This window comes from Chamaea fasciata, unplaced genomic scaffold (genome assembly GCF_029207755.1).
Source record: "Chamaea fasciata isolate MVZ Bird 193981 ecotype frontalis unplaced genomic scaffold, bChaFas1.0.hap1 SCAF_26, whole genome shotgun sequence".
Lineage (NCBI taxonomy): Eukaryota > Metazoa > Chordata > Aves > Passeriformes > Sylviidae > Chamaea > Chamaea fasciata.
Genome location: NW_027094111.1, coordinates 701,164 through 720,185, shown reverse-complemented (window position 1 = coordinate 720,185; position 19,022 = coordinate 701,164). Strand labels below are relative to the sequence as shown.

At 52.0% G+C, this 19,022-nt stretch overlaps 2 protein-coding genes across 2 annotated transcripts; both read left to right on the top strand.

Moving 5' to 3' along the window:
* Window positions 1-2,754: 2,754 nt before the first annotated feature.
* DHDDS (dehydrodolichyl diphosphate synthase subunit) lies at window positions 2,755-14,001 on the top strand. The gene is made up of 10 exons (XM_066204734.1): window positions 2,755-2,802; window positions 3,798-3,885; window positions 4,716-4,832; window positions 5,368-5,510; window positions 6,112-6,228; window positions 6,404-6,505; window positions 7,160-7,274; window positions 8,416-8,523; window positions 10,997-12,999; window positions 13,668-14,001. The coding sequence occupies exons 2-9, from the start codon at window positions 3,823-3,825 to the stop codon at window positions 11,231-11,233; spliced, it is 1,002 nt and encodes a 333-aa protein (XP_066060831.1). The 5' UTR covers window positions 2,755-2,802; window positions 3,798-3,822; the 3' UTR covers window positions 11,234-12,999; window positions 13,668-14,001.
* Window positions 14,002-14,271: 270 nt separating this feature from the next.
* On the top strand, window positions 14,272-17,746 carry HMGN2 (high mobility group nucleosomal binding domain 2). Its single transcript, XM_066204737.1, has 6 exons — window positions 14,272-14,382; window positions 14,982-15,026; window positions 15,418-15,447; window positions 16,031-16,081; window positions 16,414-16,509; window positions 16,871-17,746. The coding sequence occupies exons 1-6, from the start codon at window positions 14,368-14,370 to the stop codon at window positions 16,904-16,906; spliced, it is 273 nt and encodes a 90-aa protein (XP_066060834.1). The 5' UTR covers window positions 14,272-14,367; the 3' UTR covers window positions 16,907-17,746.
* Window positions 17,747-19,022: the final 1,276 nt, after the last annotated feature.

The following is a 19,022-nucleotide window of genomic DNA, read 5'->3' as shown; positions in this document are numbered from 1 at the left end:
TCCTCTGTTTCTCTCTCCTGTTTACTCTGGCACCTGATGGAACACTGCAGCGCACCCCTGAGTCCTCCTGCTGCCCATGGGCTGGGATGTCACACAGGCTCCCAGCAGGCTGGTGCCGTGAGGCTGGGGCTCAGGACGGGGGTCCCAGCCCCATCCAGGGGGACAGAGGAAGAGCAGACAGTGACCGGGGAGTGTTGGGAGGCAGGGTTACCCTCAGTCCCTGCCCCTCCTCACCCTCGAGCTCAGGGCTGGCTGTCCATGACCTCCTGGGACCAGGGACCTGATTCCAAGTCTGAGGGAGGTGCAAGTGCTCCATCTTTTTCTCCTTCCTGGCTTCCTTCGAATGCTGACTCACCATGGCTGGGGTAAAGTCTGGATCCCAGGTTTTGGGGTATGAACACTCGTCTTGCAGCCCAGGGGGTGGCTGGAGCCTTCCCAGGGAGGGTGTCTGGCCATGGGCACATTTTCTGCAGGTTTTTAGTAGCGACAGGTTTAGGTGTGGGGCAGGGTTGGATCAGCAGGAGCACCGACTCCATCCCCAGGGATGGGGGACTCTGGGGGGACTCACTGAGGCTGCTGGAGCCCAGGGACCCCCAGCACGTGGGCATTGAGGGGGATGGAGAGCAGCCCCCAGCTGCTCCCTGCCCTGCTCCAGTAGTTTAGGGTGAGGTGGCGGTCTCTTCTTGGGAGAGGGGGGAAGGACTTTTAGTTCTTGACTAGCAACGGGATCTGTACAAAACTGCTTCAGGAAAACAGCTTCAGTCTGACGGGGTAAATGCAATAGAGCCTTGGGGGGTGGCTCTTGGCCTCCCCCCGGCACCTCGGCTGTGCCAGGGAAACTGCTGCCCCCCTGTAATTGTCTCTGCCCCCTCAATCCTTGTCTCTGCCCCCTCAATCCCTGTCTCTGCCCCCCCTCATCCCTTTCTGTCCTCCAGAATCGTGTAGGACCTTCCCCCCCTGCTCCCACTTCAATGGTTTGGTGATTTCTCTGCCAGATGTCTAGTGTGTGTAAATACCTCTGTAAATCTTTCTGCTTTCTCTCAGTATTCTCATCGATTATTGTTTACAAAAATAAGAGGAAAAACAAAAAAAAAAAAAAAAGGAAAAAAAAAGAAAAAGAAATATTCAAAGCATCTAAAAGGTTATGGAGCAGGGAGATGGGTCTGCTCTCCCACGCAGAGCTGCCAGGTGGGAGCTCTGTAACCATCCCTGTCCTGGGCTGAAGCAAATAGGGAATCACTCAGGTTTCCCCCGGGGTGCTGGAATCTAAGAAAAACAGGGATTTTTATCTGTGCTGGGAAGCCACAGTGGAGGAGATGGGATTGGTTCGCATCTCCTTGTGTTGGCCATTGTGGTTCTTCCCTTACGTTGACAATAATTAACTAAATTGCTGCATGACGGCCCACCCTGCCCACGGGCACTATGCATGAGGGGACGGTCAGGGAGGATGGGGCATGCTCAGGGTCCTGCTGTGACACGGGAGTGTTTGAATGTATGAGAAATAAAACAAAGATGTCCCTCACGAGGGGGTGTCTGCCCTGGGGCGAAAGCCTTGAGTCCCAAAAATGTCCAGGAGGAGACGGAAGAATGTAACCCATGTTTACTGCTAGCAACCAAAGTGTTCGTGTCAAACCCGGGAAGTTTTATGGAGTGGGTGGGAGGGAGGGGATTACTGGGGTGGCTCTGTGTGTGTATGTGGGGCTCAGGTGACCCCTGAGTGAGTTACTCACACTTCCCAAAGACATTTCCTGCTGGAGTCCCTGCAGCGAGATCCTCAGTTCCTGCTGCTGCAGGTTTTCCTCCTTCTGTTCATTTTATTTTTGTTCTTGTACCAGCTATGTAAAATGTGGGATTTTTTTTCTGGAAAAAAAAATTAATAAAGACCATGGGCAATGGCTGCCGGTGATGTTCTGTGTGTAGTTATTTTTGTTTTTCTCCTGAGGGGGGGGTACCAGGGCAGGGGGATTGTGCTGGGAACGTGCAGCCCCCCAAAAGTGCCCCAGCCCTGTCACAGAAACACAGACTGCTTTGGGTGGAAGGGACATTAAAGCCCATCCAATAACCCCACTCCTGTCATTAACAGGAACACCTCCCACTGCCCCAGGCTGCTCCAAGCCCTGTGCAGCCCGGCCTTGGGCACTGCCAGAGACCTAGGGGCACCCACAGCTGCTCTGGGCACCCTGTGCCAGGGCCTCACGACCCTCACAAAGGGAGAATCTCCTGCCAATCTATCCCTGCCCTCTGTCCCTTAGAAACCAGTCCGTGTCCTGTCCCTCACCATCTCACCTTCCCCTCACAGTCTCTCCCGCCATCTCCCCTCACACCGCTCCATCTCCCCTTCCCCACAGTGTCCCCTCACCATCTCCCCTCACACCGCTCTATCCCCCCTTCCCCTCAGTGTCCCCTCACCATCTCCCCTCACACCGCTCCATCTCCCCTTCCCCTCACAGTGTCCCCTCACCATCTCCCCTCACACCGCTCCATCTCCCCTTCCCCTCACAGTGTCCCCTCACCATCTCCCCTCACACCGCTCCATCTCCCCTTCCCCTCAGTGTCCCCTCACCATCTCCCCTCACACCGCTCCATCTCCCCTTCCCCTCAGTGTCCCCTCACCATCTCCCCTCACACCGCTCCATCTCCCCTCACAGTCTCTCCCGCCATCCCTCCTCCCCTCAGAGCCCCCCCGGCCGCAGGCGCGGCCCCGCCCCCTGCGCCGCGCGCCCCCCGCGGACGCCGCCGTGTGACGTAGGCGGAAGGGCACGTCACCCTCCGGCGGAGGCTGAGGCGGCGCCGCCGGGGCAGGTACCGGGGCCGGCACCGGGACCGGGGGGGACCGGGGGGGACCGGGGGGGACCGGGGGGGACCGGGGGCAGAGCCGGAGCTCATCGGGCACGGTGGGGCCGTTGCGGGCGGGGTGTGTCTCCTTCCGCCGCCTCTTTGCGGCCGGCGGCCGCGTCCCTCCCCTCACGGAGCCGGCGGAGGCCTAAGGGACGCCCCGTCCCCACCGCGTGCTTCCCGGCTGGGAGGGCGGTGCGGCTGCCGGGAGCGGAGTCCCCCGCAGGGTCCGGCTGTGCGGGCCGCTCTCCGCTCGCTGCCGCGGCCGGCCCGGGGTCCCGGGGGCTGGAGCCTCCCGGCCCGGGGAGCGCGGCACGGCCGTCCTGCTGTGCCCGGGCCTGCAGCCCCTGTGAAGGTCCTTCTTTGGGATGACTGTGTCAAACCGCCTGTAAAGGGCTGATTGCCATTAGGTGGCCATTAGCGGCCAGCGGTGGCGTTGGGTGTGCTCAGGCCGAGCCGTAAGGGGTGCATTAAGGGCTTCGGGAGCAGCCCGAGGTTCAGCAGTTACGTGCCTTAATGTTTTGTGGCTGCGGCTGTGGGTAGGGATCCCCCCTGAGGGGGGAGGCAGAGAAAGCCCACACGGAGAACGAACTCGTCTGTGTAACTCGATCTGCTGCTGCCCCTGGATGGTGCGATGGAATCCGGGTGGTTGGTCTGGGCTCTTCGTGCTGGTGGCACCCAAACACAGTGCTGGGGGCTCTGTACGAACCAGTCCTGCAGGCCGGAGGGCTCAGGGATGGTTTTCCTTGCACCAGCCACTGCAGAACTCACTCTGATGACACAGCTGGAAAATTCCAGAGCCCGTTTCTGAGCTTCCTCACTGCCTGCTTAGCAAAGGACTTGCACAAACAATGTAAAGGGCTCCAGAGCAGCAAGTCAGAGCTGATTTTTCCCAGGTGGTTTGTTCGCTTTGGGGTCAAACAATCACCTTTAACCTTTTCATTTTCATCTTCTCTCTGAAGAAGGAAAGGAGCTCTCAGTTAAAAGATGTCGTGGATCAGAGAGGGCGAGCTGACCATCATAGAGAGGTTCTGTGCCAACATCATTAAGGTAAGGGGTGGATTTGGGTGGATTCTGTGGTGAAGAGCTGGCAGGTTCTGCAGGGTGGAACTGTCTCTGTGGCTGCAGTGCTCTGGAAAGGGAGTGTTGTTGGCAAGGGGATGGCACTGGATGTGTGTTCCTGAGCTGCTTCCCAGGGTGGGAGATTACTTAGGCTTAGCCTTGCAAATGATCAAGGCTGCAGCAGTGCTTGCCAATAAGGGTTTGTGCCCTTGCTGATGAAGGCAGGGCATGGGAAGGAGGGAGGGAAGAGAGATCCTCACGTTGGGAGTTTTAAGGAATGGAACTGAGCATTGGAACAAAAACTCACCAGTTCCAGGAAAATTCTCTCCTTGCTCAGGCTTGAGACTGACGGTGCTGCCCTTGTGAGGCCCAGTGAGGTCAGGAAAGGGGCAGCCCTCTTTGTGGGGGGAAGCCTTATGACCTTTTTTGTTTTCTCTGAAATTGATTGTGTCTGTGAAAATTACATCTATGAAATTTCTGTCTTTGAAATAAGAAATGCAGCATAAACCCCTGTGTGCCCTCCTCCGTGGCTGCAGCTGTGGCAGCACTGGGCTCCTGAGCACTCAGCTCTGTCATGAGAGAAATGGGGAGGGCAAAGCTGCTTTTCAGTTCAGGCAGTTGCCAGCACTGAGCTGTTTCTTTGGAGACCCTAAAGTGGGGCTGACAGAGAGGAAATGAGCACTTTGCTCGTTCCAGCTGCAGGTTTCCTGCTGGGAGGTAGCCCAGCCCTCGTGGGAGCACGGAGGACAGGGGGCTGGGCTCTCTGTGGTGGGCAGGCTGCTCACCTGCTGCTCTCCTGTGTTCCCCCTGTTCTCCAGGCAGGTCCAATGCCCAGGCACGTTGCCTTCATCATGGATGGCAATCGCCGCTACGCCCAGAAGTGCCACGTGGAGAGACAGCAGGGACATTCCCAAGGCTTTGATAAGCTGGCACAGGTGGGGCGGATGTTTTCTGCCTTTGTGTGGTGGCAGTTTGAGCTGGGTTTGCTGCTGGGCTGGTGTGCTGTGTTCTTCTCTTCACTGGAGCCAGGCCTGTGCTTGGGGCTGGTGTTCATCATCAGGGTTCACAACTTCAGCTCCTCCCTCTCTGTGTTATTTTGCAGAGTCCTTCTATTTCAGCTGTTTTTTCTTCTGTTTGGCGCTCAGTTAAAATATCTACCTTACAGATCTCAAGGCTTTTATTTCTGTGAAACAGGTTGACTTCCTTTGAAAAGGTTTTGAAAGGTACAGTGTTATATAATTTATAAACCAGTGGTGCTTTTCCTGGCTGCATGAGTCCCCTGTGATGGATTCTCATCCTCACGTAGTGCTATTTCCCTCCTGTTCTTTAAAATGAATCTGAAATTCACATCTAGGGGTTTCATATTTTTGAGAGCCATTTCTTTTGCTCCAGTCCTGGCCTCGTGGGAAGCCACAGGAAGGTTTTAGATGGAGAAGTTGTGTGTGATTGTTGCATTTTGTCTTCTTGCAGACACTGCGGTGGTGCCTGAACCTGGGCATTCGGGAGGTGACAGTTTATGCCTTCAGCATTGAGAACTTCAAACGCTCCAAGGAGGAGGTGGATGGGCTCATGGACCTGGCCAGGCAGAAGTTCAGCCGCCTCCTGGAGGAGCAGTAAGGGCCCCCCTTGTCTCCCACGGGGTGGAACTGGAGCAGGACACGAGGAATTGCAGGGATGTTACAGTGAGAGGATGGGTTAAGTGAGGAGAGCCTTCCCCACCTCCAGGCAGAGGCTGGAGGGGCCGTGCCTGCCTGGGTGGGGCGTAGAGCTCTGTGCATGCACACTCCCCCTGCACATCAGGTGTGTGACAGCTGTGCCATCCAAACCACGGGGACGAGGACAGCTTCCAGATAAACACAGAGTGCCAGACGTTTTCATAAATATCAAAGCTTTGTCTTAATTTTTGTTTAGTTAGAGGTGCCCAAAGCCTGTGGTTGTGTTCTAAGCTTCCATAGGTAGGGATGCCTAATCTGTGATCCTTTCCTGGTTATGTGTGTACCTCAGGAACTGGGGTGGGGAATGATCACTGTGCCTTTATGGAATGGTTTGGCATGATCAAATCTCAGCCGGTTTGGCATGATCAAATCTCAGCCAGTTTGGCGCTATTTGGTGGGTTTGCCTCTCTCCCAGTTTTGCTGAAGCTGTGGGTGGGTGTTGGCACTTGTGCAGTGTGACTGGTGTGTTTTCTGTGCTCCCCACTCTGGTTGGGTGCAGGGAGAACCTGAAGAAGCACGGGGTGTGCATCCGTGTCCTGGGGGATCTGCCCCTCCTGCCCGTGGACATCCAGGAGCTGATTGCCCAAGCTGTGCTGGCAACCAGGAACTACAACAAGTAAGTGACACTCAGTTTAAAGAGCTGATACGTCACGTCTTCCTCCTCTCCCTGAGGGCTGGGACTTGTCAGGCATGCTGCACCTCTTTTTTTTTTCTTGGTCCTACAAGTACACATCACTGTCATCTGCTGGACCTTCCCAGGATGAGCCTTTCACATCTTTTCCTCTCTGCAGGTGCTTTCTGAACGTCTGCTTTGCATACACATCGAGACATGAGATCAGCAATGCTGTCAGGGAGATGGCCTGGGGGGTGGAGCAAGGACTGCTGGAGCCCAGGTAACCCTTGGCTTTCTGCGTGGGGCTTTTGGATGAATCCTGCCTGCCTGACCACTCACACTGCATGAGAAACCTCTCAGAAGCCAAGTGGCTTTTAAATAGATCTCATTAAACCAGTGTGACTGGAACAAATGACTTAAAGTTACAATGCAATGTTTGGCTTTTATTATTTCAGTTACCATGGTGATAGATACACAACCAAGACAGAAGAGAAATTAGGTCTGTGTCTTAAGTTAGTTTAAATGTGAAGGCAGATTTCATGCCACAACAATTGGCTGCTTGGCTGACAGTCTTAGCTATGAGGTCAAACAACAGATGAATCGTGAATGCTCCACTGTTCCTCCACCCTGAAGGAGAAGGAATAGTTACACTCTGCTCCCTGCTCCAGATGGAAGCCTTCACAGTCTGCTTCCACCACTGTGTTATGTTTCAAAGAGCATGGAGTGGGATGCTCTGGGGGCTGAAATAGCATTTGGAATAGCCTGTGGAGCAGACAGGCGGTGTCTGTCAGAAGCAAGTTGACGAGACTGTGGTTCAGCTCCACCACCCAGTTTTGATTTGCAGCCCTTAGTTTGCATAAAATCCCTTAATTCTGGTTTGTGGCACATCCAGCAGGTCAAGAAAGGGGTCTAATAAACTGTGTCTGTCTCTTAGTGACGTGTCTGAATCGCTGCTGGATAAATGTCTGTACACCAGCAACTCCCCCGACCCAGACCTGCTGATAAGAACCTCTGGAGAGGTTCGCCTCAGTGACTTCTTGCTCTGGCAGGTAAAAGTCTCTGTTTTCTCCTTGGGATATTCCATCTTTGCCTCAGAGGGTGCTGGTGTTTCGCTGACTCCAGGCGCAGGCGGATGTGAGGGCTCTGGAACTCCTTCTGCTGGGGTTAGGTAACTCCCAGGATGGACTGAGTGCTGGGGCACCTCTCGGCAGTCTGTTTCTTGCAGATCTGTGTTTGCCTAAAATCATGAATTCTCATCCTTTTGCTCCTCTCCTCACCTTTGGATAATTACTTCTTTGTAGAGAACATTTGAGTGGAGCTGCTTCAGCTGAAGCTCACATGTTATTTTACATGTACACTTTGGAGCCAAAACCCAATTGCCTTTAGGCAACCACATCAAATGTTCCCGTTCCAAATTATTTAATTGGCGAGTTCTCAGAAGTTGTCTGGCCTGAGCTGTGCTTGCCTACCAAGGCATCCCCTCTCCTCCCTCTTTTTTTGGGCACACCTGTACGCTGGGTGGGTGCTGATGCTATGAGATAACACTTTGCCTGCTCCTCTCAGTGGTAGAGGAGTCCTGTTAAGTGTTGGATTGCTTTAGCAGTCATCAGAGGAATGTATTTACCTGAAACTGTGAGGAACGTGGTGGCAAAAATAAGTTTTGAGTTGAAATCTTTCATCATCCAGCTCAAGGATATCTTCAGGGCACCACAACTCTTGGCTTCATTAAGCAGTTTAAATTTCATGAGTGGGCAGTAAGGAATATCATGAGATGTCATTTGAAGAATGGCTTAAATGTCACGTCCTGATCCTCAGTTCAACTGTTATTCCCTTAGCCTTTGGTACTCCAGTGTTGCTATTTTAGTTTTTTATAAGTCTGTGATGCTTAAGCTATTAAAAATACCTCTCTGAAGACCAACACAGTATTAGAAAGAATTCTGCTGATGCCATCCTTTACAGGAGTGGATGACTGGTGTCCCAGCATTAAAAATGGATTAGAAGGACTCTACACTATGCAGTTTCAGGCTCTCCTAGGTGGTTTTTGCCTCACTTTCTGATAGCAGAATCTGATAACACAGCCTAGGTAAAACCTTTGTGGGGAAAGTGGCATAGTTTGCCCAACAGGGTTACATCCTAATGACTTTTTCTCTTGCTCAGTGATTAAATTGTTGGTGATCTTGCTTTCTGCAGACATCCCATTCATGCCTGGTGTTCCAGTCAGTCTTATGGCCAGAATATTCCTTTTGGAACTTGTGTGAAGCTATCCTTCAGTTCCAGATGAACTACAGTGCTTTACAGGTAAGGGAGCCTCGGGGCACTGGAAAGCCCAAGCCCATGTGTTGCCTGCACAGCAGCTGGAGATCAGGTGAGAGGCTGCAGACTGGGAGCACCGATTGTTGGTGCAGATCTTGTTTCAGTAGCAGCTCGTGTGTTGCTTCTCCTGTACCCCTGTGGCTTGTTACAATCTTGGTGTGTGGCCAGACTCCTCTATCAGCAAAATATCCCAAGTCAGCACTGTCTCTGTTACTCATTGCTCATTGCAGCAGCTGGAGCAGCTGTCCCAGACCTCACGCACCAAGTGAACTCTCCTGGTCTGCCCCAGGGTGAAATCTGCCAGTTCAGCTCAGACACTTCATCAGGGCTGTAAGCACGTGCTGCCTTCACACTGGAACAAGCAGGGAGTACTCACACGCTCTTCCTCTCACTCCACTGTTGTTTTCAGGGTTGTAACAAGTGGGTTTAGAGTTTCCTTTCTGGGAGCTGAAATGAGGCTGCCTGAGCTGTGAGTCTGTGGACAAGTGTCCTCTTTCTGGTGGGTCCAGGTGTACCTGCTGAAGGGATTGTTCCTGTTGCTCCCTGACATTGTTGCTCTCCTTTTAGATCTGTTGCTGTGAACCTCCCTGACCTGGTTCTGACACAGCTGGCCAGTTCAATAGTGAGATAGTAGTTTGGCTGTTTTTAAGCCAAACAAGTGTGGGAGCTGGAACTCCTGATGGAGAAATGTGGGGGGCAGCAGCTGGTGGCACAGAGACAGCAGTGACTGGCAGAAGAGCCTCAGTGTGGCAGCTTTTAATCTCCACCATATCTCGCTGCTGAATGTGTCTGCTCCTTAATTATTTGGGTCCTCTTTTTCAAGACAGGCATTACATTGCCCTTTTCTACCTTCAGGGACCTTGCTCACCTCTGAGAGTTGTCAAAGAGATTATAGCCAGTTGTGGTTATGGCTGAATTTAATCAAGTGCAGCCAGTCTGGCAGCATCCAAACTCTCCACGTCCTTAACCTCTTTTGTTCCTATTTCTGGCCCAAGTCTGCCCTTTTCCTACCAGCAATTCATTGTATTAGTACAACTAATGGCAGTTCACCTTCTGCATGAAGAGGGAAGCAAAAAAGGCAGTAGTGTTTGTCATTGCCACGAGCTTGGCTTCTGTCTGGAACAGTAAGGTCACTGTTCTGACTTTGCTCCTGGTGCTGGTTTCTGACAGGCAACAAATGCAGCTTCTGTTCCCAGCTATTCTCATCTTTCCTTAGTTCTGGTTGGTGGCTGGATGTGTTCGTGCCATGCTATTATCAAGGTTTCTCATTGTCCACATTTGTTGGTCAGTTTTCTCCCTGTAAGAGCCACTTTGCAGTGTCTGAGGCTGCCCTTTTTTTCCAGCAACCCTCACAAAGGATCAGCTAGACCCTGCTTTTGGTACCTGGTAGATCTCAGGAAGGAATGCAGGTGTTGGCTGGCCAGCCTGCCCCTGCAGTGGTGAGCTGAGTCTTTCTGGGCAAGGAAGAGAATTCCACTTTGAGGGTGGAAGTCTTCTGGTCAGCGGATCCTTGCAGTTCAAGGCAGCCCTGGTGTGCATCCATTCAGTGGGTTTGCTGGGGCTGGGGATATTTCTGCTCACGTTGCCAGCACAACAAAAGCTAATTTCCAGAGCCATAGCTGCCTTGGGCTCGGGAAAAGTGTGGGGATGAGTGAGTCAGGCTCTCATTAGGGTAATTATTATTCTTGCTTGTTTGAAAGACCAGCACTTCCCAAGCGTGTGTGTTTGTGTCAGTTTATGTCACAGTGACCAGTTTTACAGTTTTTAAAAATAGAACCTTAATATTCCTGCCTGCTGATGTGTTTTTGCTGTTGGAAGCTGCAGGCCAGGACACGTGCAATAAGGAGAAATCTAAAAGTGATGTTCTACAACAATATATTTCAAATACTTGAAGGGTAGACAAGAATGGCTCCTGCCTTTGCCTTTCTCCTGCTGTGTCTCAAGCCAGTACACTCTTAGATCACAGAAATTTGGGAACGCTGAGCTTATTCCTGCTTTTGTTTCAAAGCTGATTAACTCAATACTGGATCATCTCAAAGACTTGCCCTGTAAGTCGTGGTTTGCAATCCCCTAAAACCTTTCAGCAACCAGGGGAATAGGATCAAAAATGCTGTGATAACACTGGTGAGGATAAGAGGGTGCATGTCTGGGGTTCAAAGTTCTCCTGTAGCTGTTCCTCTCTGATTCCAATATCTGAGGGTTTTCCCACAATCTGTCCTGGCTTTTATCTGTTCTAACTAGGAGTTAATGCTCCGAGCAGAGTGGTGTCTTGGAGGGACGGCCCAGAAGGATACCCCTGTGTTTTTTGTAGCCAGCCAAGCAGGCTGCCTCAAGGTGGAAGAGGCAGACCCAGAGCCAGCCTTGAGTGAACCTGCGGATCGAAGGCCAGGCAGAGGCTGTGCCATAGGTGAGCTGAGAGCCCTGGTAAGGTGCTAACCCTCGCCGCTTTTCACTCCAGAAGGCCAGAGACTCCTACCTGGAGGAGAGGAGGCAGCAGCAGCTGGAGAGGGACCAGGCCTACGTGACCAAGAAGCTGCAGCAGGAGGGGTGCACGTCCCACGGAGACTCGCGGCGCCGGCGCACGCTGCTGCAGAAATGCACGGCCCTGAGGGAGGAGAGGATCCAGGGCTTCCTGCAGGCCCTGGAGCACAAGAGAGCAGACTTCTTTGAGAGATTGTGTCCGGTGTCTGCATGACACAGGTGCTGGGCCCTGGGGAACACAGTGTTCAGAGGGACTGGCTCAGCGGGGTCCTGCCGTGGGCACCCAGGGCTGCTCCAGGAGCTCCCGTCCCGCTGGCCCTGCCCGGGGCAGGGATGGCTGCTGTGAACTCTCCTGGTCTGTGATGCTGCTGAGGAAGGTGGTGCCCTCCTGTGTCACCTCCCTGCCCTGGAGACAGATACCTGCACCCTGCTGGGTCTCTGCTGCTGGGTCCTTGACAGACCAGGTGCTCCGGTGACAAGAAGTTAACTGCAGTGAGCCTCCTCCAGTCCTCTGATTCCTCCTGAACTGGCCCAGCCAAACCAGTTCAGTCCTGTTAAATCAGTCTGGATTCCTTCCATGGCTTTGCAGTAGGGAATCTCTTATTGAGATGTCCTCTGCTGGCCCATCAAGAGAGCCCTGCTTTCTGCAGGGAGGGGATTATTCCTGGTGTCAGGGACATTCCCCACTGCCTGCTTGGTGAGAGCATCTTGTCTTTTCCCCACCTGACTCTGCTGGATGTATCCACTCCTGGTTTCCAGAGAGCTGAAGGAAGGGATCCCAGAAAAAAGCTGCTCCCAGGTTTCAGCAGGTTCTGAGAGCTCTCCTGAGCAGCGTATGTGGGGAACAGCCAGGTGCAGAAGGTGCTGGTGTTGGACCACACTGACCTTGGGGAAGGCTCTGAGCAGGCAGAAATAAAAGGATTGGTTGGGAATGAACCTTCTCAGGAAGGGAAGGAAATTGGCTAAACACAGGTGATGGCTACCATATGCCAAACCCTCAGAGGGAATTCCAGGGAATGAGGGTGGGCTTAATTCAGGAATACAGTAGCCAAAACCAGCCTCTGACTCCAGCCAAAATGTTTCAGAAGAGCTGTTTGGCTGATATTGATGGGAGTGGCCAGAGCAGCTGTGGAGTATTACTTGTTCTCAGTTTTCCATTGGCAGGGAGATGGACAAGCCGATTCCCAAGATTGTTTCCGTCTCTGATTCCTCCTGGTTTCCGTCCCCATGATGAAATGAACTGAAAATGTCTTGATTTTTGTTCCTGATGCACACACAGATGTGGCAGTACCAGCTGTTGCTGGGCTTGAAGTGTTTCTTCTTACCTCCAGGTGAAAACCACAAAATGCAGATTTAAAAGCCTTGTAAGTGCTGCACACTGAGCACTTGGCCTGTGATTGTGAAGAGGAGAACTGTGTAGTCAAACTGGGAATAAAGTATATTCATACCAAAGTTATTTTAAAAATAACCTGAATGTTTTAAAGTATGTAGAGCTGCTTATTTTAAGGTGTGATGAAGCTGGAATCCAGGTTTAATATAATAATATTTAATCTGTGACAGACTCCTCATGTGATTCCTGTTAGCCTGGGAATGATTTGAAGGTTGTTTTTACAGTGTAGTCTGAGCAGTTTGCTGATACCCCAAAGCCTGCCCAGGTGAAGCTGTGTGCAGGTACCACCTCTGTGTAAGTAGCAAAGAGGATTTGGATAAAAATGTGCTGAGATGACGAGAGCTGTTGATTTTAAACTTCTTTGGCTGTGTTTTATTTTCTCCATGTTTCAGGAAACTGTGGAAACAGTGTACTCTCCATGAGATGGAAACTCTCCAGTCTGCTTTGCCAGGCTGATGGGGAGACTCTTCTACTCAAAAAATGTGGTTTTGCCTTTAAAAAAAAAAGGTTTTCCATTGTGTTATGACTCTACAGGTGACAAAAGCCACAGTGGTGGCTTTCCACAAAGTACTGGTCCTGTTGCAGGTGAGGTAAGTGAAGGATCTGGTTTATAAAATGCTTGTATGGAAAGTTTTAATCCATTTTATAAAAGGTATCACTGGAGTAGGGGAGGAGGGTTCAAACAGTGGCAAAAGGTTCCCGTTACCTGACTTTGTACTTTTCACCTGCATCAGTTATTCCAGTAAATTCAATTCCGGTTATTTCCCCTGTGAGGCTTCCTTTGTTAGAGGGTGGGGATGAGTTACCCAGGCAAACTCGAGAGTTTCAGGAGTGCATCTTCCCAGTGAATCTGTGGGAACAGAGCCACAGGCTTCTGTCAGTGAGAACTGAACCTCCATCTTTAATTTATATGGGTTGGAGATGGCAAAAATCAGCATGGCTGGGAAAAACGTGTGGCTGAGGTCTGAAAAACCCTGAGTTTACCTGGGCAGGGAAGGGGGGAAAGGTCGTTTCCCTGGGGTGTTTTTCTGAATGAGGTTCAAGTAAAAAGTGGAAAGTTTGGGGCGCAGTGAAGTGGCAATGAAGATCTCTAGTTGGATTCGTAGCAGATGGGCTGTGGCTGTGCCAGGTGTGAGGAATGTCCCCTCTTGGAAGGAGCCCAACTTCCCGAGACACTTGGCACAAGCGGCAGGCACCTGTGTGAATTGATTTAACGTCATTTTATGGCTTTTTTAAACATTTTTCTCTCTTCTTCCAGCACTGCCGCCTCCTCCTTCGGATACATCTCCCCGCATCTCCCGTGTTTTGAGAGGAAAAAGGGCTCTCGGTGGTTCCCCCGGGAGCCCCTCCCGGCGCGGGGGGCCCCGGAGGTGCTGAACGAACAGCTCCGCTCACCTGCGCGCGGGGCGGCGCGGGGGTGTGGGGGGGGTGTCCCCCTTTTATCCCTTTCGCATCATCCCCAATTTTATTTTTTTTTACCTTTTTCCCCCATTTTTGCCTCGCCCCCCCCCTCGCCCCCCGCGGGTTTCCCGCGCGCGCGCACGGAGCGGGGGGGGGGGGAATGGCGCGCGCGCCGCCCCCTCCGCGCGCCCCCCCCCCAATCGCCTCCCTCCCTCCCCGCCTTGGCCCCACCCCACGTGACCCCCGCGGGCCAATGGGCGCGCGGGGCGGCGGGGATCCGGCTGGAACCGGTTGGGCCGCGTCCGGCTCTATATAAAACTTTATAAACACCCGATTCCAATTAGTGGGGTCGGCACCAGCGCAGCCCGCCGGGTGCAGCCCCGCGCACCGCTCCCCGCACCGCGCCCGCAGCCCCCCGCGCCCAGCGCGCCCGGCTCCCCCACCCCCGCCTCCCTCCGCCCGCTCCCTCCGCCCCCTCACGCCGCCCAGCGCGCTCCGCTCTCCTTCACACATATACACACACACACACTCATCCACGCACGCACACACACGGAGCCATGCCGAAGAGAAAGGTACGTGGAGCTGCCGCCCCCCACTCCCGGCGTCCTCTCCCCCCTCACGGTGTCCTTTTCCCCCCCTCACGGAGCCGTCTGTGGGAGGGGGGGCGGGACTATGCGCTCCCCCCCCCCCGCGTTCGGGGCGGTAACGGAGGAGCGAGGCCTCACCGGGGGTGGGGGCGGCGCGGGCCCGTTACCGGCGGGGGCCGCGGGAGGGGCCGGCCGTCCCCGCCGGTCCGAACCGGTTGGTTTTGGCGGGAGGTCGGTGTGAGGGGCGGGGGGGGGAGGGGAGCGCCGGTGCGGGGCGGGAAAGGGCGGGAAGCGGCGGCGGAGCTTTGCCGCCAAAACGGCGGGGGCGGGAGGGGGGGGCCGGCCTGAGGGGGCCCCGCACGCGGCCCGGGGAGGCCGCGGCCCCCGCCCCGCCCGGGCTGCGTCGGTGCGGGGTTGTGCCCCGGCATCCCCCGCCCCGGCCCCGCGGGGAGGGGCCCGCGCCCGCCGGGGGTGGGATGGGGATGTTCCTCTTGAGATTTGGGGCGCGGGGGGGTTAAAATAGCGGCTGGTGATTGAGGGTCCCCTCCATCACTTGTCCCTACAACCTGTGTCCATGTCCCCAGGCTGAAGGAGAGACCAAGGGCGATAAGGCCAAAGTTAAGGATGAGGTAAGAAGTTCAGTGTTTTGAGAAAGTTGGATCATCAAGTGTTTCCGTTGGAAGATGAGGTTTAACGTCGGCAGAATAACTGGGGAGTGGGGGGGAGGGTTGGTCTCGACTGCTTCTGACTTTTCAAAGTCTTAACTGTTTTTTAACCATGAGAAATCTACTTTTAACCGTGAAAAATTAACTGTCATTGGCTATTAGTAATTTCAGCAGCATAGCCTCATGTTTCTTGAGAACACAGAAAAATAGAACTGCCACCTTAATTTCTGAAAACTAAAGAACTAGAAACATAATTTCTGGGGGTTCACTTCTTTGGGAAGAGAGCAAGCTTGTAAGATTTTGAGAGTTCATATTCCGTGTCATTTCAATAGAACCGTTTTCCTTTTCCCAACAGCCACAGCGGAGATCAGCGAGGTTATCTGCTGTGAGTATCCTCTTGCTGGGCACGGATGTCACAACACTTGCTGGTTTTACACACAACCACTGGGTGTGTAAATGCATCTCAGAGCTGGAGGTGAAAATTAAGTTCCTGTCTTAAGGACCTGTCCCATTGTGTGGTGCTGTGGGAGTGGTAAAATAATGGACAAACCAAATAACTGCTGCAGTTTCAAGCGTTTTTATTTGCTTTCCTAAGACTAAGCTATTTGGCCTGAGTGTTTAAAAAAAAAAAAAAAAAAAAAAAAAAAGGCAGTTTGTTTCTCTGGAGCAGGACTTGTCACAAGGGCCTGGAGTGCCAGGACAAGGGGAAATGGCTTCCCACTGCCAGAGGACTGGGATATTGGGAAGGAATTCCTGGCTGTGAGGGTGGGCAGGCCCTGGCACAGGTGCCCAGAGCAGCTGTGGCTGCCCCTGGCAGTGCCCAAGGCCAGGCTGGATGGGGCTTAGAGCCACCCTGGGACAGTGGGAGATGTCCCTGCCCTGTCAGGGGTGGCACTGGAGAGGCTTTAAGGTCCTCCCAAGCCAAACCATTCCACGAGTCTCTAACACAGGTTTTCTCTCCCTTGCAGAAACCTGCTCCTCCAAAGCCAGAGCCTAAACCTAAAAAAGCAGCTCCAAAGGTGAGTTGGGTCAGGGCTGTTTGGAAAGGCAAATGTGTGATGAGGTTTGGCATTGCCTGGCAATAATAACAACCAACAAACCTTTGATTAACAGCTGTGCAGTGAGGAAATGGAGCTGCATTGTCACTGCATAAAGCTGAACTGAAAACTTGCAGATTTTACAGAATTTGCATAAAAAAATACCGAAGGGAAGACTTCATGCTTTCTGTCAATCCCTTAAGAAACAAACATGGGTGTGCTGTGCTCTTTGGGGGCCAGCACCCCTGGCTCAGGGCTTGTGGCTCGTGTCTGGCTGCTGGGAGCTGACAGCAAATGTTGTCTTGCGTTTACAGAAGAGCGAGAAGGTGCCCAAGGGGAAGAAGGGAAAAGCTGATGCTGGCAAGGAGGGAAACAACCCAGCAGAAAATGGAGATGCCAAAACAGACCAGGTATCCCAGCAGCCTGTTGTGCACCAGGATTGATTCCTTTCCCTCTCGGACCGGGGCAGGTCTTGGCTTGTGGCAAGGACGAGTGTTGCTTACAACACTTGATGCAGATGAAGTGTTGGTAAAGAGTTAAAGTTGTCTGTTTGCCAGAGGATGTTGCCACATGGAAGTTACTGTTCTTCTGTAAAGTTCACAAAGCAACTTCTCAGTTGTGTTTTACGGGGCCACAGATGTTAAGTTTAATTTTATTAAAAATCGGAGCTGTGCAGCTCAGAGAGGATTTGTTCTGCTCAGGGTTTTGCTCTATGGAAAAACGAGTGTCCATTTTTTTCCTTTGTTGACTTGTTCCCCTTTCCCTTTTCAGGCACAGAAAGCCGAAGGTGCTGGTGAAGCCAAGTGAAACGTGTGAATTTTTGATAACTGTGTACTTCTGGTGACTGTACAGTTTGAAATACTATTTTTTATCAAGTTTTATAACAATGCAGAATTTTGGTTTACTTTTTTTTAAGCTATGTTGTTAGCACACAGACCGCTTCGTTGTTGTGTTCTGGGGGGTGGGGGGCAATGGGGACAAATGTCATTTAGTCTATTTCTCAAAACCTAAATTTTAATAAGAAAAGCTTTTGCCAGTCCCCCAGTTTTTGGAAGAAGGGCCCTTCCTGCAGGGAGGAAGAAGGGATTCCCCCATGCTGCGTGTCAGTTTTGTCCAAGTGGACATCAAAGCTCCCGAGATGCTGTTGCCTACTCCAGATCCCAATGCCATCAGTGTCTCCTTGTTTACCCAGAGCCCGTCACTCCAAACCACAGCAGAACTGGCATTTTGGGATGTACCACACTCAGTCCACTCTCAGATGATCCAGATTCCTGGTGTCCAGTCTGGGATATACTGGCTCAAACAGGAGCTGCACTTCCTCTTTTCTGCTGTGGATCCTCAGATACAGAAATCTGCTTTTAAATGTTCTTTTCCTCTCCAAGTCAGGGTGGGTTTGTGCAGAGTTGTCAGACAACGCGCGGAGGTGAACGTGTCCACCCTCACTCTAAACTTTGCCCTCTTACAAGTGTGAGCTGAAGATTGTTACGGTTTTTAGCAACTTCTCCATTTCAGTAGTCCACAAAGGGAGGGGAGTTTGACAGTTGTTGTAAAATGTTGCAGATTGTAGCCCATGTCCTGCCTAAATTACCATGATTGTTCATGAAATGTACCTTTAATAAAGCTGGATACGGTTTGGCTTGGACTGTTCTTAATGCTCTGTAATTTCTCTTGCCTTTAGTTCACTTAATGTGGTTTAAGAACATTTGCTGTGTGCATGTCCGTGTTTGTGTTTTCATTCAGATAATTAATTGTGGTAATTCACACCTGAAAAGCAAGATTTCCTTACCTAAAAGAGAGGTTTCCTTGCCTAAAAGCTAGATTACTGCAGGATGTTTTTAAAGCCTTGGCTTACGTGGAGGCTGAAAATGGAACATGTAAGTGAATATACTGAGATAAATTATCTTTATTTTCTAAAATGTAGCACTGTACAAAATGGGGAGGAATACAGTGATCTTGCTGCAGAGAAAAGTAAACTGGTGAGCTTTTCTTGGGAGTGAAACCAGAACTGGCTCCATAAAACTGATGATGTGTTACATTTCTGCACTTAAACTTGAATATTGTTGCTCCTGCTAATGGAATCCAGACCTGGCTGGGGTAGTGACTAAGCAGGAGATGAGATTTTCTGAGTAAAAATGCAGCATTTTTATAGTTGCTACTTCGACTCCAGAGCAGAGCCAAACCCAAACCCCCCTGTGTAAACGTCTCCTTCAGTGACTGTCGGATGGAGTGTTTTTTCCATCTCTGCCTGGCTTTCTCCGGGGTTTCAGTGTCTGTTTGTGATTAAGTTCAGTGACCTGTTTCAACCTGTGCTGATTTCAGAGGGAATCCAGTGAAAACGAGCAGGGCAGAGTTTCACATCCAGAAATTTCCGATGTTGGGAGTGCTGGAAGTGCTCTGGAGCGGCTGCACGTGCAAAAGGCAGTTTGGGATGTACCCCCAGGAACTGCTCCATCCTGTGTTCCCATAGCTGGTATGTCTAACAGAAAAGAAATAATGAATAATCCTGTTTCATTATCTTCGTTAAACCCCACCCAGATACAGCCACCAAACCTCCTGAGCAGTCGCTGCAGCGGCCGGGCAGTGAGATGTGACTGCGAAAAGGAAAATAATAATTAAATCTTTTAAAATCAGAAAGTTTGAAATACAGCCTGCCTTGCTTTTGCAGAGTCTAACCTTGCTGGGCATCTACAAATGAGCAAGTACTTCCAAAGGAGCTGTGTTTGAAGGGGTTGCCAGTGGCCAGGTTGCCAGCTGGAATGTCGTGTCCATCCCTGGCTGGGTGACCTCTTCACCTCAGTCATTAAACAAAGTGCCGCTAATGAAGGGGGATCTCAGGGTTGCTCTTTGTTGAAGAAGTAAATCCTTAACTTCTCCATCTTCCCACCCCCCAGCAGCCTGTGCTGAGCTCTGTGGTTCCTTGCAG